Source organism: Monodelphis domestica, chromosome 5, assembly GCF_027887165.1.
Source record: "Monodelphis domestica isolate mMonDom1 chromosome 5, mMonDom1.pri, whole genome shotgun sequence".
Lineage (NCBI taxonomy): Eukaryota > Metazoa > Chordata > Mammalia > Didelphimorphia > Didelphidae > Monodelphis > Monodelphis domestica.
In genome coordinates this window covers 991,309-1,014,812 of record NC_077231.1, presented here as the reverse complement: position 1 = coordinate 1,014,812, position 23,504 = coordinate 991,309, and the positions used below count along the sequence as shown (strand labels likewise).

The window sequence follows — 23,504 nt, the reverse complement described above, 5'->3', positions numbered from 1 at the left end:
GCGGCCGCCGCCAGCGAGGAGCCCTTTGGGGAGGCAGGCGGGCAGCCGGAATGGCAGGCCGCACTCCCGAGCGAGCGTCCAGGTGCTCCGGCGCCGCTGCGCCGCGGAGCTTTATTGGAACTTGATGGAGGAGGTGGCAGCGGCAGCCCGGAACCCTGAGGAAGTGCCCCGGGTGTCTGTGGGATTGTGGGGGGTGCACACAGCGAGGGGCGCCGACCGGGGAGAGATGGATGGGCCCTCTCGAGACAAAGCTGACCCCCCCCTTGGGCGAGGTCAGACTCCGTTCTCCCCGCCCCTCCCCCATGGAGTCAAGCCTGTGGTGATTCCCAGAAGTCCCCAGAAACTTGCGGGGCTTCCCTGTGCGGGCTGGGCCGGAGCGAGCTCCGATGGGGGGGCCACGAGCCCGGCAGCCAAGTCCCGGTGAGTTTTGCAGCGGCTCTGGGTTGGAGCGGAAAAGCCCGAACTTGGTGCGAGGGGCCTGGAGGCTCCCTGGTCCCCTTGGGCGCTGCCCCGTAGCCTGCCTGGGAGAGTCCGACAGAGAAGCGGTCCAGGCTCCGTCCTCCGGCCCTACCGCGGTGGGCGCCGCTCTCCTTGGCCTCCGCCGGGGCACCTTGACATTTCCCTGCCCAGTGAGGGGCGGGAAGGGCGGGAACGGGACTTGGGAAGGGGCGGCCTCTTTGTCTGGCCAGGTGGCGGCCTGGCCGGGCACTCGGGCCTGCTTCCGAGCGGAAACTGGAACTAACTTGGACGCGTCCTCCCTGAGAGCCAGCTTGTGGGGCAGCGCCAAGGCTTCTGGTCCGGAGCTGTGCGAGGCTGCTCCGGCCCCACCTCGGAGCCCCTCCCTCGAGGGCCGCGGGGCGCCTCTCTCCAGCCTTTCCCGCCAGAGCCGCCCACCCTTGGGCCAGCAGGTGTCTGGTGGGGCCCCAGAGAAGTGGGGGGGGCCTGTGAGGAGCGGCTAAAAGAGAAAGCCCAGCCGGCGCTCCTGGGAGCTCCTCCTTCAGCTTCTGTTTACATTTCTGAGAGCCTGCAGGAGGAGGCACTAGTGGGAGCTGGGGGGGGGGGGGCAGCCTGGGAAGCGCTCCGCAGGCCCCGCGCAGGGAGCTCCCCCTCCCGCCTTGGTGTGCTGCTGGGGGTCTTTATTTGCAGAAAACCAGAGGCCACCCCTGTGGAGTGGGCCGCCTGGGCCGGGCTCTGGGGGGCTGCTCCTTTTCTTTATTCTTGCCTCCTCCTGTAAGCTGCGCATCTCTCTCCTTGGTCCCATGCCGGGATTTCATTGGAGGACTTTTGTCCCTCCCTCCCTCCCTCCCTCCTCCCTCCCTTCCTTCCTTCCTTCCTTCCTTCCTTCCTTCCTTCCTTCCTTCCTTCCTTCCTTCCTTCCTTCCTTCCTTCCTTCCTTCCTTCCTTCCTTCCTTCTTTCCTTCCTTCCTTCCTTCCTTCCTCTCTCCCTCCCTCCCTCCCTCCCTCCCTCCCTCCCCTTCCTTCCTTCCTCCCTTCCTTTCCTTCCTTTCCTTCCTCCCTCCCTCCCTCCCTCCTCCCTTCCTTCCTTCCTTCCTTCCTCCCTCCCTCCCTCCCTCCCTCCCTCCTTTCCTTTCCTTTCCTTTCCTTTCCTTTCCTTTCCTTTCCTTTCCTTTCCTTTCCTTTCCTTTCCTTTCCTTTCCTTTCCTTTCCTTTCCTTTCCTCCCTCCTTTCCTTTCCTTTCCTTTCCTTTCCTTTCCTTTCCTTTCCTTTCCTTTCCTTTCCTTTCCTTTCCTTTCCTTTCCTTTCCTTTCCTTTCCTCCCTTCCTTCCCACCCCAACCTGGGAAGTGGGGGGGCTTCCCTGTCTGTCCAGTACTCTGGGGTCCCCCTAGGGTGCCCAGGCTCCAGTCAGGCCTTTTGGGATGCAGGATAAGACCAAGTTGCAGAACCCTTTCCCGGTGCTAGCTTCTGGGGTGCTGCAGATCCCACTGTGGATTTGGGTCAGTCAGTCTCACCCCCTTTCTCAGAGGGGTGATTCTGCAGCGTGAGTGTTTCTTGCACGTTTTGATCGATTTTTGTCTTAAACTCCAGACTTTTGGGGCAATTTTGGCTCTTGCAAACTTGTTAAGTCTGCAGGGCTGTCCGATGGCAGCGGGAGGAGCAGAGGCTCCCTGGAGTGGCCTTTCAAGATGGCCCCAGCACTGTTTGGGCTGTTCCCTCTCTCCATCTTATCCCCAAAGGATCCTCCCAGGGCAGGGCAGGAAGCCCCCCTTTTCCTTGCCCGGATGGCCCTCAATGGAGCCCCTGCAGTAGAACTTCGGCCCACGCTCTGACGGAACCCTTCCTCTGCTCTCTGTCTCTCTGTCTCCTGTCTCTCTCTCTCTCTCTCTCTCTCTCTCTCTCTTTCTCCCTCTCTCTCTCTGTCTGTCTCTCTCTGTCTCTCTGTCCCTCTCTCTCTGTCTCGCTGTCTCTCTGCCTCTGTCTCTGTCTCTCTCTCTCTCTCTCCCTCTCTGTCTCTGTCTCTGTCTGTCTCTCTCTCCCCCCCCTCTGTCTCTCTCTGTCTCTCTGTCTCTGTCTCTCTCTCTCTCTGTCTCTCTCTCTGTCTCTCTCTCCCTCTCTCTCTGTCTCTCTGTCCCTCTCTCTCTGTCTCGCTGTCTCTCTGTCTGTCTCTTCTCTCTCTCTCTCTCCCTCTCTCCCTCTCTGTCTCTGTCTCTCTCACTCTCCATCTCCATCTCCATGTCATGTTGCCCACCCACACCTGGGTGGACTGTCTAGACGTGTTGGTGCTCTGTTCCTGCTCCTCCTGTCTATGCACAGAGCTCTGCTGGCTCTGGGGAAGGACGGTCGGGGGGAGAGGGGGGAGCCCTCTGCTCTCCATCTCCTGGGAATCCCCTCCTCAGGTGTGGTCCAGTCAGGTTCCGGGGTAGCCAAGGCCGGAGTCCTGGCCTTGCTCACTGGCACGTGCTCCCTTCTGGAGAGAAGTACCAGATGGCCCCTTGCTGCCGTCTTAGCTCCGTCTTACTTCTCGGTTCCGGGGCAGAAGAGTGGGCAGGGCGAGGCTGTGGGACGCACCCTCCCGGCTCTCCATCCATAGAGCCACCTTGTTGCGCCCCCTCACTTTGCCCCAGGATCACTCAGTAGTTCTGTCAGTTGCCTCCTTTGGGCTTAGAGGCCCGGCGGTGGTCCGGAGTCTGGTTTCTGCACACCGTTCCATGAATGGTCTCCATGACGATCTCCCTGAAAGGCCATCCCAGGCGGCAGCTCCACTGAGGATGGTCTGGTCCCCCTGCACTGCCCTCTGCTGCAGACTGCCTTTCTTTGGTCACTTTGCCTTCCTGTCTCTTCCCTTCTGTGCTTTGGAATGGCCAGAATGTCCTGAGGATAACATTCCATCCAGGGCCTTGGAAGCCCAGACAAGAAGAAAGCTCGGGTGGGTGGAAGCTAACGTCGTATTTAGGAGATCAGGAACCGAATCCACCAAAGAGGGAAACAAGGCGTCCGTCAACTGGGCACACAACTGAAAAGGAAGCCCTAAACCACCGAAGAGTAAAAACCCTCCATTGAGCTCCCAAATACGAAGGAGAGATGAGCAAGGGAAAAAGGACGACCGAGGTGCCCAGGAATGGATGTTTTGAAGAACAACACTGTAAAGGCAAGAGCTAATTTGATTAAAGAAGAAAACAAACAGTGCCGGGCCAGCAAAAGGGACCCTCTAAGTGAAAGAGATGCACAGTTCCAAAAGTGCCGGTTGTCTAGAACAGGAAATGGGACACTTGGATAACTTACTTTAGACAAAGAAATGGAACAAGCCACAAAAGCTCAAGAGTAGAAAGTCACCAAAGAATTCTACCATTTCATAGAAGAGGTTGAACTCTAGTCCTACATACACTGTTGGGAAATGGAGCTAGAGAAAGCGTTCTTCTGTAGTTGAGTCCTAAACTAAGGCCCGTCCAAAGAGAAGTGAAGCTGGCGAGCCATTTCCCTAACATGGACGCACAATTGTAAATAATACCAGGAAGGAGATTACACCCAAACTGTCCTAGCATCATATCGCGGACTGAGCTGGCTCAGTGTTAGGCCAGGTACAAGCGTAATGTTGGAGAAATAAGCTGCGTGAAGACCAAGCCGGTATAATAAAAATATTGAGGGTCTGAACCAAAAGAAATTTGGAAGGAAGGCTTTGCCTTTTGGTCTCCCTCATTCCATTGTTTCTCAAGCCCTTTTTTCCTTGTTTCTATTGATATTCTAGAACATTTGTTCCTTCAAATGAACTTCTCTTCTTTTGTCAAGCTCTGTGAGGATCTCTTTGGTAACTTGATTGGGATGGCGCTAAATCTTTGGCAGCGTTGCCATTTTATTTTGTTGGCTCGTGCCAATATAACTAACTGGTGGAGTCTATCAGAAATACTAACTGGGACTGGGACTGGCTTGCAGTTGTTTGGAAGGAGACTTCCCTTTCTGTTGTTCCCAACTAGATGAGGTGGATCGCTGAAGTTCTTCATTCTCTGATTTAAGTAAATCACATCCCCAAATAGAGATAATTTTGTGTTTGCCCATCTTGGTAACTACATCAAATAGTAGCTGAAAACAGTTATCTTTTTTCCTCTATTTGTGAAAAAGTCAATGTGTAACTTCCTTTTTTAAATGGATTTTTGTTGATTCATTTTGACTTTTTTAATAAAAATATTCTTTCTCCCCCTTTCCTCTTCTTCCTTCCCTTCCATTGAACATTGAATATGCAAAGTTAAGCAGAAACAAATTTCTTCATTGGCCGTGCCTTTGCCTTTCTGTCTGAGGCCAGCCATTCATCACTCTTTTGTCAGGCGCTTCATCAGGGATCCTTGGGGATCACGCTGGTCTTTCAGAGTTGCCCGTATTGACAACGCTGCTCTGTCTCTTGTCATTTTCTCTCTCTCCATGTTTTCTCAAGTTAACTTGAAACTTCTTTCCTCATTTCTTAGACCACAGCGTTCCATTCCGTTCAAGTGCCATCATTCATTTGCCCACGTTCTAACTCTACCCCCCCTTAGTTTCTAGGGCTGCCACAACCAAAAAAAAAAAAGCTGTCGTGTTTTTGGACTGGTGAGCCTGTTCTAGCGCTTGTTTTGATCTTTTCCGAATGCGAGTAGCAGTATTGCTGGATCAAAGAGTTTGCACAGTTTATTAACTTTGGAGGCACCCTCCCAAATGGCTTCCAGGGTAGTGAAACGATTCACAGCTTCTTTGCCATCTGCCATTCTCCGTTTTGGTTCGCTTTGCCAATCTGATTAATGTGAGGTATCACTTGAAAGTTGCTTTAATTTCATTTTCTCCCCTTACCAGGGATTTGGGACATAGCATGGCTCTCTTTTCAGAGATGGCCTGACCTTCATGCCCTTTGACCATTATTTGGGAAATGGCTTTTATTATACATTTGAATTAATCATTCATGACGGACCTTTCGCATGAAAATTTGCAAAGGATTTTTTCCTCCACGTTCAACTTCTGTTCTTCTAATCTTGGCTGCATCGTATTTGTGCAGAGCTTGGTAGTTTTATGTAGTTGAAGTTGTCCCTTGAACCTTTGCTGTCCTCTGTGTGTCTTGTTTGATTAGGACTTTTATGTTCTCCACCGATCCAAAAGGGACTCGAACTTGTTGCTAATGTTCATGGTAGGATGATTCTAATGTCCTGTGTGGAGCTCTGCTCCATGGTGTGGCCTGTTTCTGCCATATTGCCTTCTGGCTTTGCCATTGATTGGCCTTTCTGCTTCTTGCCCAGTATGAAACGATTGTTGGCAATGAGGGCTTTGTGGTAGAGTTTGAAATGTGGCAGAGCCGAGGTGTTCTTCTTTTTCCTTCCTTTTTTTTTTAAACACTTTCTGCCTTGGAATCAATACTGTGTATTGGCTCCAAGGCAGAAGAGCGGTAAGGGCTAGGCCATGGGGGTCAAGTGACTTGCCCAGGGTCACACAGCTGGGACGTGTCTGAGGCCAGACTTGAACCCAGGACCTCCGGTCTCCAGGCCTGGCTCTCCTCCACTGATGCTCTTCCCTTTTCACTTCGGTTTTGTCCTGTGGGCTTCTAGTTCTAGAGAGGAATCTTGAGTCACTTTTGGTCGCTGCGTCCCTGGAAGAGGGAGTGCCGTGAGGTGGTGCCGGACTCCTCGCCTGTTATTCCAGTGTGACTTCCTGCGTGTAGCAGCTTTGGCCTCCCCTGGGGAAACATGTGTCCTTCAGGGGGCTTCATTTCGTAGCTTGGCGTTCCTGGCCATACGGTTGATTCTTTAACCCAGCCCGGACGTGTGGCTGCCGCCAGTGTTCCGTGTACGGCGTTGGGTCAGGGGCTCGCTAAGGAGGGGGGCTGCTGCTTCTCTGCGGGGGTGCTTCGTGGTTCAGACGTGGAGCCCATATTGGTATCCCAGGAGGCTTTGTGACGGGATGGCCATCGTGGCCGGGCTCGGCTCCCCTCGTGGTTTCTTTGTGTCGTGGGCTCATTCTTTAGCCCTTTGGACCTCCGGCAATTCTCAATTTTACTGGACAGCTTCTGCGTTCCTGGTCTGGAACTTGGTGCTCGGTCAGAGGCTGGCCGCCAGGCCTTCTCCTTTGACGCAGTCGCCCTGGGGTCCCCTCCATCGTCTCGGCCTTCAGTGGCGGGGGGCGTTGTGTTCATGCCTGCGCCGGCCCAGGGCACGTCTTGATCGTCGATCGCTGCTCTGGTGCCCCTTTTTAGTCCTTATCTTGTGGGGGAGCCGGACCCCAGCGAGGCTGTTCTCCAGAGGCCTTTGGCTCCCACAGAAAGAAGGCAGCCTTTCCAGCCTCTGCCCGGCCCTCGGACCCGTCCTGCTTGTCTCCAGTCCTGAGCCTTTGGACGGCCGGCACGACCCCCAGCCTGCGTGTGCGGATGTGCGGCCGTTACTTATTGGATTAGCCACAAACTCCAGGGGCTGGAATTTAAGGCCTTCCACAGGCGGCCCGTCTCCTGCCAGCCCCGGCTTCCGGCTGGACTGGGCCTCCGGAGGGCCGTCGTGCCGAGTAGCCACAGGGCCGAGAAGTCGCCTCTCGGCCACGAGGCTGGGCGGCCCTCGTGTTGGCGGTCCCTTTGGAGGCGCCTTCCCGCACGTGTCTCGGCCGGCTTGGATCCAGGCTCGTTGTTGGGGCGCCTCAGAGTCCCTGCCGCGTCTCGGGTGCCGCCGCCTCCCCCGCCCTGCTGGGCGGCCCCTCACGGCTGCTCCGTGTCTTTGCTTCACAGGCTGCTGCCCAGAAGTCACGATGTTCGGTTTCCACAAGCCCAAGATGTACCGGAGCCTGGAGGGCTGCTGCATCTGCAGAGCCAAGTCCTCCAGTTCCCGCTTCACGGACAGCAAGCGCTACGAGAAGGACTTCCAGAGCTGCTTCGGGTGAGCGTCGAGGGCTTGGGAGGCTCTGGGCCGCTCGGGCGGCCGGACCCCCCTCGGCCAAGGCTTCCCTTTGGGCCGGGCCTTTTGCTTCCTTGTTGATGGCGAGTCGTGCCTGGCTCGCCTTGCGGACCCCATTTGGGTTGTTCCTGCCACACATACCGGAGGGGCGGCCGTGCCCTTCTCCGGCTCACTTTACAGCTTGGGAAACTAAGGCAGACCGGCGGAAGCGGCCTCCCTGGGTCCCACAGCCAGCTCACATCCGAGGCCGGAATGAGGGGCCTCCCTGACTCTGGCTCGGGGCGCCCATCTGGTCACAGTGACGGGCACGGCTCGTGCGGGGGGTGGCGGGAAAAGACCTGCCAGAAGGCTGCCGTGGGGGCGAGCCGTGGCCGCTTGCAGGAAGGCCCTTGTGCTCCCGAGCCCGCACCTGTCTTTGCTTCAGCATCTACACTTCCCCCTCTCAGCCAGTGCACAGGAAGTGGAGATGCCCAAGTCTCGGGATGCCGGCGAAGACGTGGTCGGCTTTCCTGTTTGGAGCCCTCTCACGTCCCCGCCCTTGTGTCGTGATTGGCCGGCTGAGGGGGCCTGGACGCGACGGGTCGTCTTTCTCTCGCTTGTCAAACGCTTCAGCAGCCGGGCTGGACGGTCCTGGTGATGCGGCTTGCCCGGGGTCACCCAGGCAACTAGGACGGCGCTCCCAGCTGGGAAGTGTCTGAGGCCAGACTCGAACCCAGGATCTCAGTCCTGGCCATCCTCAAATCATTTTCCACATGAATTTCAAAGGAATTCTTTTCACCCTCGTCCTGTTTCGAAGGCTTCGTTTGACCGCCCCGTCAGAAGCGTGTCCCTGTGGCCCCGCTAAATTGGGGGTCACGGCCGAGCGTGGTCTGGATGGCCGCCATCCGCCAGCCAGGCCTTTCCCGGCCGTTTGGATCCCGTCGGGGCCCGCTGTGGGCCGGAGACGGGGGAGGGACGGCGGGTCGCCTCTGACGCTCTTTTCCATCCGCAGCTTGCACGAGACGCGCTCGGGAGACATCTGTAATGCCTGCGTGCTTCTGGTGAAGAGATGGAAAAAGCTGCCCGCAGGCTCCAAGAAAAACTGGAATCACGTGAGTGCGTCCCGCCGCCGCCCCTCCCCCCCCCGCCCCTGCCCCTCCCCCCGCCCCCGCCCCCTGGAAATGGGTGGTGGCCAGCGCACCCCGTTTTCTTTCAGGTGGTCGACGCGAGGGCCGGCCCCAGCCTCAAGACCACCCTGAAGCCAAAGAAAGTGAAAACTCTGTCTGGAAGTCGAATCAAGAGCAACCAGATCAACAAGCTGCAAAAGGAATTCAAGCGCCACAGTGAGTCGGAGGGAGGCGCCCTCCCCGCGAGGGTCACCTGACGGGGTGTGTGTGTGTGTGTGTGTGTGTGTGTGTGTGTGTGTGTGTGTGTGTGTGTGTGTGTGTGTGTGGAGGGCTGGGCAGGGTCACCTGATGGGGGGGGTGGAGGGCTGGGCAAGGTCACCTGACTGGGGGGGTGGAGGGCTGGGCAGGGTCACCTGACTGGGGGGGGTGGAGGGCTGGGCAGGGTCACCTGACTGGTGGGGGGTTGGAGGGCTGGGCAGGGTCACCTGACTGGTGGGGGGTTGGAGGGCTGGGCAGGGTCACCTGACTGGGGGGGGGTGGAGGGCTGGGCAGGGTCACCTGACTGGGGGGGGTGGAGGGCTGGGCAGGGTCACCTGATGGGGGGGGGGTGGAGGGCTGGGGCAGGCCTCAGAGGTTGGGAAGGTCCTGCTCCTGGAGAAGCAAACGTAGGGATGCGAGCAGGGATGGTGCTTTTGGGGTCTTTTATTGGAAGAGACTTTTCCCCAGTCTCAGCGACGCGGTCATGCTCGCCCCGACTCAGTGGGCCCGCAGTCACGCTCGCCCCTCCCCCTCCCCCAGACTCGGACGCTCACAGCACCACCTCGAGCGCCTCCCCGGCCCAGTCTCCGTGCTACAGCAACCAGTCCGACGACGGCTCGGACGTGGAGATGGGCTCTGGCTCCAGCCGGACCCCCGTCTTCTCCTTCTTGGATCTCACCTACTGGAAGAGGTAAGGATCGCCCAGAGGGCCGGGGGGGGGGGGGGCGAGCCGCGCCCAGAGGGCGGGGGGGGGGTGTCTGTCACGTGAGGAGAGCCCGGTGGGGTGGAGGCTGTCACGGGGGGGGGGGGGGGGGGGAGCCGCCCAGGGCCGCCCGTAACACGCCTTCCCGCCTGCTCTCCCTGCCCAGGCAGAAGGTGTGCTGTGGGATCATCTACAAGGGCCGCTTCGGGGAGGTCCTCATCGACACGCATCTCTTCAAGCCCTGCTGCGGCAGCAAGAAGGCGGCCGCCGAGAAGGCCGAGGAGCCGCGCGCCGAGCCTCTGGCCGCCTCCCCCCGGGAGGAGTGGTGACGCGGGCCGCTCGGCGCCGGCCGCCCGACCGCCCCTCCCCCGGGACGTGCTGTCCTGCCCAAAGACGGTTTCTAGACGGTTCGCAGTGGGTTGGTTTGTTGGTTTGTTTCCCTTTTCTCTGAGGGGGGGCGCTCTTGGGGGAGGGGCGCCCGTACTACTGAGCGGCCAGCGTGTGCGTGGGTAGAGCATACACTGTACAGACCGAAGACTGGACGGAGGGGCGGCCGCCGCCGGGCTCGGGGCTTCCCGGCGCCTCTTCGGCCCTCCTCCCTCGTCGCGGGCCGTTGCTGCGGGGGCCCCAGGGGGAGGAAGAGGTGTCGGGGCGCCCTCGGGGTTGGGACTGGCGCGTGCCGGAGCCTCCCGGGCCGGCGGAGGAGGAGGGCTCGGCTGACCGCGGCTCGCCTGACCGTGGATCGTCCGAGCGGCCGGAGGCCGAGCAGGGAGCCTGGGGGGAGGCGCCGCGCCTCCGCCCGCCCGTCCTGGCCGCGTCCCGCCCTTGCGCAGTTCTCTTGACATGGTTTTTGTACATTTTTAACGGCTGCAGCCCGGTAGAATATACTATGATACCGACCATCTCTCCTTCTGTATTTATTTATTTATTGCTGAAGCTCCTCCACGGTCCTGCGCTGCCCCGGCCTGTAGGGCGTCGTGCATGTAGTCACGCACTTGGTGTCCGCGTAGTCGAGACCTCCCGACCCTTTTGTACTTTTATACTGTTCTCTACTCGGCCTTTTCCCAGCCTACGGAATAAATTTAGTCTTCTTTAGAACTCCGGCCCGTGCTCGTGGTCTCCGCCCGGGGGAGGGTCGCGCGCGCCTGTTTCGGGGGGTCGGGGGGGGGTCGGGTCTGGCGTCCCTGAAAGAGATCCGAGACCTCCAGGGAGACGGACGGACGGACGGACGTGGCTCCGGGATGTGCAGCCCATCGCCGGAGGGCTTTCTCAGGCCGTCCGAGCGTCAAGTAGGACCGTCGACAGGGAGGTCCTGCGGAAGGGCACCAGTTCTGTTCCGGGGACTCCTGGCCAAAGCCAGCATTTACCGCTCCGTCCTCGGGGAACCCGGCCCCCCCCGGTCCCTTGGCCGCCGCTCCCCGATCGTCGAGGCGCGTCCGAGCGGGATTTTTCAGGAAAGAAAGCGAGAGTTCCAGTGCCAGGAGAGCTCTTGCTGTCTCTAGGAGTTCGGCTCGCTGATGGCCGAAGACGCAGAACGGCCCCGACGACGTCTCGCACCAGGGTCCTTCCCTCCCTCCCTCGCGCGCTGGCCGGAAGCATTCCTCCTAGTCTGCTTAGGAGGAGGCGCCGTTCCCGGCGCAGCTGCCCTTTTTGTCCTCCCTCGAGGACGCCCAATGGCGAGACCGTACAAGAAGAGACCCCCAAGGAAGAGCGGCTGGTGCGCAGCAGCACACGCTTCCGTAGCCCCGACTTGGGACGCCACAGCGGCCTCGTTAGACCCCCGAACAAGCCGGGGGCTCCCGTGATCGCCATCGAACTTCCCTCCAATTGATCGAGTTCACGTGGAGCCCAGTCGCTGCGTTTTACATTTAGCAGCTTCGGTCGCCTCGATTTGGGGATCCTTTTGTTGGTCCTTAGATTCCGTTGAGGAGGCGCTGGAGGCCGAGGGCTCGAGAGAGCCTCAAGTCTTCCCTTCCCCTGGGAGGGTCCGTCCTGTGCCCTGGGGAGGGGAAGCGGGAGCCGGAAGGCCCTGTGGGGGCTTCCCTGGCCAAGAAGAGCCTTTGCAGCTACGCCGTGGAGGAGGGCAAAGTTGTGCCTTCGTGGCTGTCCACAAGGGGGCGCCCTTCACCCAGTGCCGAGCAGATTTCCCCTCTTGGACTTTGAGCAGACTTTTGTGTTTGTCGCGTGGGGGGGGGTTTAAAGGATCCGCCCCGTCCCTTTGCCGGGTCGCTTCCCTGTGGAACAGAGCAGGCGTGTCCCTGGCCGCCGAATTCACGGGCTGGACTGCTGCGTGGGGGCCTGCCGTTCTGTCGAAATGGAAGCAGCCTGTGGAAGGTGGGCCGGAAAAGGTGGCCCCTCCATCGTGGGGCCGTGTGCCCCGACGTCCGCTCCTCCTGCCACGTCTCCGTCCTTTGAGCTCTCGGCGCCCCGCGCCCACCAGGGTGGTCTTGGGTGTGCTTGGTTGTTCATCCCCGTCTTCCACTGGACGGGGCACCCCACGCCAAGAAGGCGACGCCATCGAGGCAGCGACGGGCGTGTGCTGGAGCTCTGGGCCCCACCGTGTAGAACGCATTTATCCGCGCCGCCTGGGGTCGCGTGGGTGAGCTTTTGGACGGTCGTGTTACGCTCGTTCGAATCTGCAGGCGGTTTAAAGCCCCCGAGTGGCCCTTTCTTGGGCACCGTCTCCTCCCTCGGCTTCCCACATGGTCCAAGCTCTGCTTCAGCGGTGGCTGCCTTCCCTTCTCTCCTGACTGCAGAGGACAGACGCGGAGTGAGAGACTGCGTAAACGGAAGCGCTGACAAGTGTCTGTTGATGGAGAGGCGTCTCTTCCTGCAGTGCTGTGCAGCTGGCGAGCTCCGTGCTCGCTTCTCTTCCTAGTTCTAGATCGACCCGTCCTGGGCAGTTCTCCCGGGGCTTCCTTTTCCTGCTGTCGACAGGGAAGTAGGGTGGCAGAACGGCACGTTTGCTTACTGAGGTTCAAGAGGGCCGTTTCCTTCTCTTTTCTGAGGCACACGCAGCGTTTGTGCTTTAAACCCCTCCACGGAACGGCCTTGTACTGGCCCCAGTCGTGCTCGGGCCCAGCATTTAAGATCAGGAAGACCATACAGGAACCCAAGAGAATTTAAGTTAGTTGATGGAGGGTGACATTTGAGAGACCAGCTTCTAAGTACAGGAAACTTCCCCAGCGCCCCCTTTCCCACATTCTTTAACAGTTGGGAGGCGAGGTGGCACTTCCAGCCCCTTTCTCTTTGTGCAACGGAACTGACCCTTGCCAAGGCCGCTTTTCTAACTCATAAGAACACCATAAATGTTTCTTGCTGAATCTAGAAATCTTCCCAGATTTACTATGAAAAAGCGAACGGTTCAGTTGGACGTTTTTGGACCGGTTTTGTCTCCTAGCATCAACACTTCCCATCTAAGTCCTCCAGAGCCGTGAGGGTGACCGTCTCGAATTGCAGCCCCTCCGCGTCAGGATCCCTGCGCCACGACATCTGCCCCCACCCAGGCAGAGACCGCTCTTGGCCCAAGATTTCCTGAGGAATAGTAGAAGTGCCTGCGTGGTGTCAGCCGTCAGGTCACGCTCAGGTAGACGGCGGACTGCCGTTCTCTGCAGATAATTCAGACTTCTCATCTGCTAAATTCATTTTTTCAACACCCAAAACAAAAGAACCCAAAGGGTTACTGCAGATCCACGGGTGCAGCTAAGATGAGATGGAACCTGTGAGACACCATACACGGGGTTGGGGCTGCAAAGAATTGGTTTAGCCATTCTGGAAAGCAATTTGGAATTCAGCTCCAAAAGTTACTAATTGATGCGTGCTCCTTTGACCTAGGCCTGTATTACAGAGATTTTTAAAGGGGGGGGGTACTTTTCAGAAAAAGCAGCAAGAAACCGGTACCTTGGAAAAGTGCCCAGCGATCGAGGAATGGCTGAACCAATTATGGCTGGTTCATCTCCTGGGAGGCTATTGTGTCATTAAGAAATAAGGGAACAGTTTCAGAAGAAAATCTGGCGAGATTTGAGGAAACTTTTGCAGAGGAAATGAAGTGAATAGAAGCAGGAAAAAAAATTCTGCAACATTCGTGTTAAATAAACTCCAGTGGGGTAATTCCAGAGGATGAAAATGTCACCTTCCTCCAAACAGAGACCTGTTGGATTAATACATAGAATGAGATATTTTGGGAACAGACTGATAATTCAATGTGCTTTGCCTTTTTAACAAAAATGGGATTGGGGTGCAGCGGTGAGGGGGGGGAATGCTTTAATGTTTTATTTTAAAATCCAAATCAGTCGATGAGTTCCCTCTACTTTCACAATTTTTTTCACTTTTAAATTTAAAAATTTTTTTTTTACTTGGCCAATTTTGAGCATTATTTCCTGGTTACAAAAATCATTTTCTGTTCCTCCCATCTCTCCCCCTCCCCTCCCATAGCCAACACACAATTTCATTGGGTATTAAATGTGTCCTTGACCAGAATCCATTTCCATATTGTTGGTATTTGCACTGGGATGATCATTGAGAGTCTACATCCCCAGGCATATCCCCTCAACCCATGTACTCAAGCAGTTGTTTTTCTTCTGTGTTTCTACTCCCCCAGGGTTTCCTCTGGGTGTGGAGAGTGTTTGTTCTCATACATCCCTCTGAGTTGCTCGGGATCACTGCATGGCCACTAATGGAGAAGTCCATTACGTTCGATGGTGCCACAGTGCATCTGTCTCTGTGTACAACGTTCTCCTGGTTCTGCTCCTTTCACTCTGCATCACTTCCTGGAGGTTGTTCCACTCTCCATGACATTCCTCCATTTCATTATTCATTTTATCACAATTGTATTCTGTCACCAACAGATACCACAATTTGTTCAGTCATTCCCGAATCAATGTGTACCTCCTCATTTTCCAATTTTTTGCCACCACAAGGAGCACGACTGAATATTTTTCCTAATTATCTCTTTGGGGTACACATTTTTTCTTATATCTATCTTTTTGGGGTATAAACCCAACAGTGGTATGGCTGGATCAAAGATACCAACAGATACCACAATGTGTTCAGCCATTCCCCAATCGAAGGGCAGCCCCTCGTTATCCAATTTTTTGCCACCACAAAGAGCGCAGCTGTGAATATTCTTGTACATGTCTTTTTCCTTATTATCTCTTTGGGGTACAAACCCAGCAGTGCTATGGCTGGATCAAAGGGCAGACAGTCTTTTATCACCCTTTGGGCATAGCTCCAAATTGCCCTCCAGAATGGTTGGATCAGTTCACCACTCTACCAGCAATGCATGAATGTCCGACTTTGCCACATCCCCTCCAACATTCATTACTTTCCTTTGCTGTCATGTTAGCCAATCTGCTGGGTGTGAGGCGATACCTCAGAGTTGTTTTGATTTGCATCTCTCTGAGTATCAGAGTTTTTGAGGGTAACTTTCCTTTTTTCCTCTCCAACTCTGTCCTGTGACCTCCAAACACAGTCAAAATCTCTTCTAATAGCACATGCTAAACTCAGTACCTGCATTTCACAAAGTGGCCTCCAAAACTGAAAAAGAAGGTGCCTGGTCAGAATCCTTTCCTCCAACAAAGTGAAACAGAAGGAAGCAATAGTTAACATTGATAGAGTTCTGTCGATGCTGGCAATCGCCTTAAGGTGAGAGAAAGAAATTGCACGTGTAAGATAGGGTAGAAAGGAGATGCAATGATCGAATGGTTTGCTTGGAAAATCCAAGACCCTCGAGATGACAGCTTCAAAATACAAACTAAATCCTCCAGAAATGAATAGAGGAATAACAAGACCCAAGAATTAATGTTGTAAGACGAAAATTAATAAACGATAACTCCAAATATATCTTATAAGGTTTATTAATCACTCAAAGTAAAGGAATAGGCAATTAGCTGACAAAATAAAGCCATGTGCTCAAGCTACTTAATTTACCTGCTCAAAAAGCGCGCCACCAAAGCCTCAACAGGAAGAGGGGAGGGGAGAGAATTTAGGAGTTATGTGTGTATAATATATGGGTGCCTACGACCAATTGCCATTTCCTGAGAGCTAAGTGGTATGAAAAAAGGGTTCAAAGTGATTATAAAGGGTTCAGTCCCGTGAAGAGATGCTCCGCGTAATAAGAAAGGCACATCAAACCGGCAGATTTCACCTCGGGCCTTGCAAAATGGCAGAGGATAAAAGACGCCAGTTGGCGAATGTTGCACTGGGAACCGATAAACACGTAAAGAGCACATTGTTAGTGGAGTCCCAAAATAGTGTGAAAAGGCTGCTGGGTAATGATGATGTAAGAAGCCAAAGGGAGGCAGAGCAGAAGCAGGGAATGCTCAGGAGCAGCCTAAGCCCCCTAATGAACCAGTATTAAAAGAATGTCCCAAAACAGATGAATGAAAGAAGCAACAGTGCGAAAGGCGGGGAGCACGGCCAGGAGGAGGCTATGCAGCCTCTGCCAGCACCCCCTACACAGCCACCATTTCAGGTTCTGTTGTTGCCCGAGCCAGTGTCCAGACCCTGAGGCTGGGTAAGGTCCAGAACTCCAGCCTGAGGCAGTCTGTGCTGCAAGCCTGATCTCCCTCCCTGAACATGGCTGGAGCCCCAGCCCAAGCTTGGAGTGAGGACCCGAATCCTAGTTTAAGGCAGTGTGTGTGGCACCCTGGGTCCCCATGGCAAGGACAGTCCCCGGGGTGCTAGGAGCCCAGACCTGGTCAGCCCTTACCAAAGTTCGAGGTGGAGCCCCAGGGCAAGGCAGTTCACAGTGTTCCTGACCTGATCCAGCACAGAGACCAAAAACAGTGACCCTGCCCAGGCCTGAGTCATCAGCAGTCCCAGGGGCTGATTGAATCCATAGCAGCAAGGGGGTGAAAGACCTGAAACTTGCAGAAATCTGAATAGGGCAAAGGGCAGCATCAAGGAAGACCTTAAGTTATAAGCGTGCCCTATCATAATTTTTTTATTCATTTTAATAGCAAATTTCCACAAAACTTTTCTGAAGTTATATGATTCATGTCGTCTCCCCCTTCCCTCCCCACTTCCTGGAGCCGACAAGCAACTCAGTCTGGGTTATACATGTACTATCCTACAAAACACAGAACTTATTTAAAATAAGTCTTAACAGAAAATTGTTATGGAAGCAAAAAGCAAGGCAGAGATATAGGAAGGGACAGTGAAAGCAAACAGGTAAAACTAAAAAATATATAAATTGATCTCAGATTCTGGAAGAGCTCAAAAAGGGTTTCAAAAATAAGTAGAGAGGCAGGAAAAATGGGGAAGAGAAGTGAAAACAATTCAAGAAGAAATGGGCCAAATGAAAAAGGGTGCCCCAAAGCTCACCAAAGGAAATGATTTCTTAAAGGTGGCTATAACTTCCTGAGACATCAAGAAAAAAAATCAAAAGAATAAAAAAAAGGAAACATGAAATATTGAAAAAATAACATACTTGGAAAATAGATCCAGGAAAGACAATTTAAGGATTAATGGACTACCTGAAATGGATGATAAAAAAAAAAAGCCTGAACATAATAATGCAAGAAATTATCAAAGACAACTGCCCTGATATTCTTGAACAAGAAAGTAAAGTAAAAATTGAAAGAACCCACAGATCATCTGAAAGATATCCCAAATCACAACTCCCAGGAATATCATAGCTAAATTCTAGAGCCCCCAAGCCAAGAAGGCAAGCAGCCAAGAAAAAACAACAAAAAACATGGAGCTACAGTCAGGATTACACAGGATTTAGCAGCCTACACATTAAAGGCTTGAAAGGTATAAAATATAATGTTCCAGAAAGTGAAAAGTCTAGATTTGCCACTCAGAATCACCTATCCAGCAAAACTATGTCTTCTTTCAGGAGAAGACATGGCCATTAAAAAAAGATTTCTAAGCATTCCTGATGAAAAGGCCAGACCTGAACAGATTTGATTTCCAAATGCAAGACCCAAGAGAAACCTAACGGAGTAAATACAAGAAAATTTAAGGAACTCAATGAAGTAAAACTGTGTATTCTTACATGGAAAGAGGATATTTGTAATACTTGAAAAATTTTATCAGGAGTAGCAGGAGTATACATAGACAAAGGGTGTGGAAGTAAACCAATTAGGATGACATATGCAAAAAAATTAAGGCGTGAAAAAGGATTGCACTGAGAAAGAAGGGGAGAGATGGAATGGGGTAAATTATCTCACCTAAAGAGGTGTGAAAAACTATTATAGTGGAGAGGACGTTGAAAGTGGTGAAGGGCAATGCTCAAACCTTACTCTCATCATAGCTGGCTCAAATAGGGAATAACAACATACTCATTGGGGTATGGAATCCTATCTTTCCCTATAGAGAAGCAGGAGGGGAATAAAACAAAGGAAGGAGGGAGGGCAAAGTGTGTGTGGGGGGGTGCTAAAAAGCAAAACACTGGTGAAGAGGAACAGTTGAAAGAAAAAGCAAGATCAAAATGGGAAAATAAAATGGATGGGAATACACTGTTGGTAATCATAACTGAATGTGAATGGGATGAACTTACCCATAAAAAAGAAGCAGATAGCAGAGTGGATTAAAACCCAAAATTCCTCCATATATTTTTTTACAAGAAACACATTTGAGGCAGGGTGACACAGAATTAAGGTAAGGGGCTGGCTCAGAATTTAGTATGCATCATCTGAAGTAAAAAGAGTAGGAGTAACAATCATGATCTCGGATAAAACTAACAAAAATAGATCTGATTAAATGATATAGGGAAGGAAATTACATCTTGCTTAAGGGTACTATAAACAATGAAGTACTATCAATACTAAATATAACATTCACCAAGTGGTATAACCTCTAAAATTATAAAGAAGAAATAAAATGAACTTTAGAAGGAAATAGACAGTAAAACATGTAGAATTTAAATTAATAATGAATACTTCAAGTATTATTTTTATAAAGTTTCTTATCTAACAAAACAGAACCACGCAACTAAGTTTTTTCTACCTTCTTGAATTTCCCCACTCCACCAAAGCTGCAACAAGAAGGGGGAAAAATGAGCGATGGAACTCCACCAAATTTATCTCCCGTCTACATCAGCTCATAACAAGAAGAGAGGAGGATGCTGGGAATCATAGTTTTTAGGTAACAGATTTAAATTATGTAATACCCTCTGGGAACCTTCGGGAGACTAGTCTCCCCAATGGATCATGTAAACATAACCAACTTATAAATTACAAAAATTTGTAGATAAAAGGGCAAGAGAATAAAACCAATTAATGCTAAGTGCATTTACAAAAATCTAATTTCGGGGTAGTCCCCCCCCTTTTTTTGTTTTAGTTTTTAAAACATTATTTTATTTGGTCATTTTCATACATTATTCATTGGAAACAGAGATCATTTTCTCTCCCACCACCCTTCCCCTAGCCAATTCACAATTCCACTGGTTATCACATGTGTTCTTGACTCGAACCCATTTTCATGTTGTTGGTATTTGCATTAGAGTGTTCATTTAGAGTCTCTCCTCAGTCGTATTCCCTTCCCCTCTGTAGTCAAGCAGTTTCTTTTCTTCGGTGTTTCTACTCCCACAGTTTGTCCTTTGCTTGTGGATAGTATTTTTTAGATCCCTGCAGATTGTTTAGGGACATTGCATTGACACTAATGGAGAAGTTCATTACATTCAATTGTGCCACAGTGTATCAGTCTCTGTGTACAATGTTCTCCTGGTTCTGCTCCTCTCACTGCATCACTTCCTGGAGGTCGTTCCAGTCTCCATGGAGTCCCTCCAGTTCATTATTCCTTTGAGCACAATAGTATTCCATCCCCAACAGATACCACAATGTGTTCAGCCATTCCCCAATCGAAGGGCATCCCCTCGTTATCCAATTTTTGGCCAACACAAAGAGTGCAGCTATGAATGTTCTTGTTCAAGTCTTTTTCCTTATTATCTCTTTGGGGTACAAACCCAGCAGTGCTATGGCTGGATCAAAGGGCAGACAGTCTTTTATCGCCCTTTGGGCATAGTTCCAAATTGCCCTCCAGAATGGTTGGATCAATTCACAACTCCACCAGCAATGAATTAATGTCCCTACTTTGCCGCATCCCCTCCAGCATTCATTACTTTCCTTTGCTGTCATGTTAGCCAATCTGCTAGGTGTGAGGTGATACCTCAGAGTTGTTCTGATTTGCATCTCTCTGATTATAAGAGATTTAGAGCACTTTTTCATGTGCTTATTAATAGTTTTGATTTCTTTGGCTGAGAACTGCCTGTTCATGTCCCTTGCCCATTTATCAATTGGAGAATGGCTTGATTTTTTGTACAACTGGTTTAGTTCTTTATAAATTTGAGTAGGGAGATCTGCCAGTTTTTATATTTAAACACTCTACTTAGAGTAGTGGGAAGATCTGCCCATTTTTAGACCTAATCACCAAAAGTGTAAACATCCCACTTAATTATTGAGTAGGAGTTCTGTGACCCACATGTGTGATAATGGGTGGCGAGTCAGTATCAATTGACCATCTTCTGGGCAGCCCTAAAGCAGAGTTGGTAGATGTAAAATTAGGGGAAGACACAGGAAGTGACACAAGAGAAAATGTCTTTAAAAGGGAGTGACAACTTCCTGACGAAGTTCAATTCTTCATGCTTTCAAGTTGAGGCTGGTGAAGAGGGGCAGAAGGATCTGCTGACTGGACCTGAGACCCTGTTCCTTTAGACTGACACGTGGTGAGTAAAAAGCTGACTCTTAACTGCTGTATACTCAGAAGAGACTAACCTCAGGAGAGATCTATCCTTTTGAGAGAGATTCCTTGCATCCCCAGGACCTTGGCTACAAGGGCTAAGGTCCCTCTGGTTAAGAACTAACTCTCCCTGCCCAGGGGCCAGGAGTAAATTACTTAGTATTTAGGCTAGATATCTTACCTTATCCTCTCTCTGATTTCTTACTTTACTCTACATTTTGTAAATAAATTGCAAATAAAATCTCTTTGGAATTAATTAAATTCCTGGTGATCACGCACTTAAATAATCAAGTCGAATCCTTTTAAAGTTAACCCCATTTCCCCCTTACAGTAATGTACTGCTCTTTCATAGAATGAGCCATGCTTGCAATTCTACTTCCTGTTTGGAAGAGTAACCTTCCATCCCTTTCCCTCTAAGGGTAAAATGCCAAGGAGCAGCGTGATTCCCTTGCCACATGGACAAGGAGTTAAGAGGGTAGAAGCTCTCAGGTAAAAGCCCTTTAGGGGGCTAATTATTGCCTAAGGTAAACACACCCAGGCTTCCAAGGCAAGCAGTAAGCAAGCAGCTATAGGCAATGTAAGGGGAAAAGGATTTATGCTTTTTGAGCCTCCAGAGAGCAGCTCCAATCAGCAGCAGCAGCAGCAGCAGCAGCAGGAGTAAGAGTGACAGAATAAATGGTTCTGAAAGGCCCACCCAGGCAGGGAGGCAGGACTGGCAGCAGCAGGTAGCTGGGACCACACAAGTAGTTAGCAGCAGGAGGCAGGATAGGCAGCAACAGGCAGCAGCTCTGAAGAGAGTTCCCCATAAGGTGGGAGGGTGCAAAGCAGGGAGGGCAGGAGAAACTTGGTTTCTTTTCAAACTAATCTACTCAGAGAGAATTAAGGGCTCTGAACCTCACTTCTGGTTACCATAAATGTAAGATTTAAATTAATGCCCAATACTTCCATTATTTTTTTTATAAAGTTTATTATCTAACAAAACAGAACCACATGACTAAGTTTTTTCTACCTGCTTGAATTTCTCTGCTCCACCAAATCTTTGACAGGAAGGAAAAAAACAAGAGATGAAACTCCACTGAATTTATCTCCTGTCTACGTCAGCACATAATGACAGGAAGAGAGCAGGATGCTGGGAATTATAGTTTTTTTTGAGGATCATAGTTTTTAGGGTCACAGATTCAAATTACACAAATGATAGTGTGCAACCTGAAATTCCCCCTTTCAGATCTAGATAAAATAAAGAAAAAAAAATAAAGAAATAAAGGAAGTGAATCAAATCTTAGAAAAGTTAAAACTAATAGATCTCTGAGAGATTTTAATAGGAATAGAATGGAATAGACCTTATTTTCAGCAGTACATATCTCCTATACCAAAATTGATCATATATTAGAGCATAAAAACTTCACAACCAAATGCTTCACTTTCACAACCAAAAACAGAAACAATAAATGCATCCTTTTCAGATCATAATGCAATAAAAATTATAATTAATAAAGCTCCATGGATATACAAAAAATAATTGGAAACTGAATTGAATGCTAAAGAAAGGTGGGTAAAAGAACAAATTATAGACACAATCTTACTAATGAGAATGACAATGAGGAAACTACCTATCAAAATTCATGGGACACAGACAAATGAATATTTAGGGGAAATTTTATATCTTTAAATGCATAATATTAGTAAAAAAGAGAAAATGCAGATCAATGAATTGGGCATACAACTAAAAAAATTAGGAAAAGAACAAGTTAAATATCCTCAATTGCTAAATTGGAAATCCTAAAAATTAAAGGAGTAATTAATAAAATTGAAAGAGAAATTAAATTAATAAATAAGACTAGGAGTTGGTTTTACGAAAAACATAAAATAGAACATTGGTTTATTTGACTAAAAGGAAAGAAGAAAATTAAATCCATATCAAAAATGAAAGGGGTGAAACTGCAAATGAAGAGGAAATTAAAGCAATCACTTGGAGCTATTTTACCCAATTAAATGCCAATTAATCTGATAATCTAAGTGAAATTTATGAATCTTTGCAAAAATACAAATTTTCCAGATTAACAACAACAAAAAAAGGAAACAGAATACTTAAATATTCCCATCTCAGAAAATGAAATTGAACAAGTCATCAATGAACTCCCTAAGGGACAGATGGATTCACAGGTGATGTGAATGGAACCAAAGATTTAAAGAACAATTTATTTAGATGCTACTTTATAAACTATTTGGGAAAATAGCCAAAGAAGGAATTCTACCAAATTCCTTTTATGATACAAATACTGTAGTCACCTAAGCCAGGAAGAGCAAAAACAAGAAAATTCTAGCATAATTTTATTTATTTATTTATTTTTATTTAGTTTTTATTTTTTTTTACTTTTAAACATTATTTTTATTTGGTCATTTTCAAACATTATTCATTGGAGACAAAAATCATTTTCTTTTCTTCCCTCCCCTCCACCACCCCTCCCATAGCCAATGCACGATTCCATTGGGTATCACATGTATCCTTGATCTGAACCCATTTCCATGTTGTTGATATTTGCACTGGGATCTTCATTTGGATTCTCCATCCCCAATCATATCCCCTCAGCCCCTGTTGTCAAGCAGTTGTTTTTCTTCTGTGTTTCTACTCCCACAGTTTGTCCTTTGCTTGTGGATAGTGTTTTTTCTCATAGATCCCTACAGATTGTTCCGGGACATTGATTGCATTGACACTAATGGAGAAGTCCATTATGTTCGATTGTACCACAGTGTATCTGTCTCTGTGTACAATGTTCTCCTGGTTCTGCTCCTCTCACTCTGCATCACTTCCTGGAGGTCATTCCAGTCTCCATGGAATTCCTCCACTTTATTATTCCTTTTTGCACAATAATATTCCATCACCAACAGATACCACAATTTGTTCAGCCATTCCCCAATCGAAGGGCATCCCCTCATTTTCCAATTTTTGGCCACCACAAAGAGCACAGCTATGAATATTCTTGTACAAGTCTTTTTCCTTATTATCTCTTTGGGGTACAAACCCAGCAGTGCTATGGCTGGATCAAAAGGCAGACAGTCTTTCAGCACCCTTTGGGCATAGTTCCAAATTGCCCTCCAGAATGGTTGGATCAGTTCACAACTCCACCAGCAGTGCATTAATGTCCCACTTTGCCACATCCCCTCCAGCATTCATTACTTTCCTTTGCTGTCATGTTAGCCACTCTGCTAGGTGTGAGGTGATACCTCAGAGTTGTTTTGATTTGCATCTCTCTGATTATAAGAGATTTAGAGCACTTTTTCATGTACTTATTAATAGTTTTGATTTCTTTAACTGAAAATTGCCTATTCATATAACTTGCCCATTTATCAATTGGAGAATGGCTTGATTTTTTGTACAAATGGTTTAGCTCTTTATACATTTC

The 23,504-nt window shown here is 50.2% G+C and overlaps 1 protein-coding gene across 1 annotated transcript; it reads left to right on the top strand.

Annotated features, from left to right (window-relative positions):
* Positions 1 to 32: 32 nt before the first annotated feature.
* SINHCAF (SIN3-HDAC complex associated factor) lies at positions 33 to 10,515 on the top strand. The gene is made up of 6 exons (XM_056797365.1): positions 33 to 420; positions 7,185 to 7,332; positions 8,342 to 8,441; positions 8,546 to 8,672; positions 9,255 to 9,405; positions 9,584 to 10,515. Exons 1-6 carry the CDS (start codon positions 387 to 389, stop codon positions 9,744 to 9,746), a joined length of 723 nt encoding a protein of 240 aa, XP_056653343.1. The 5' UTR covers positions 33 to 386; the 3' UTR covers positions 9,747 to 10,515.
* Positions 10,516 to 23,504: the final 12,989 nt, after the last annotated feature.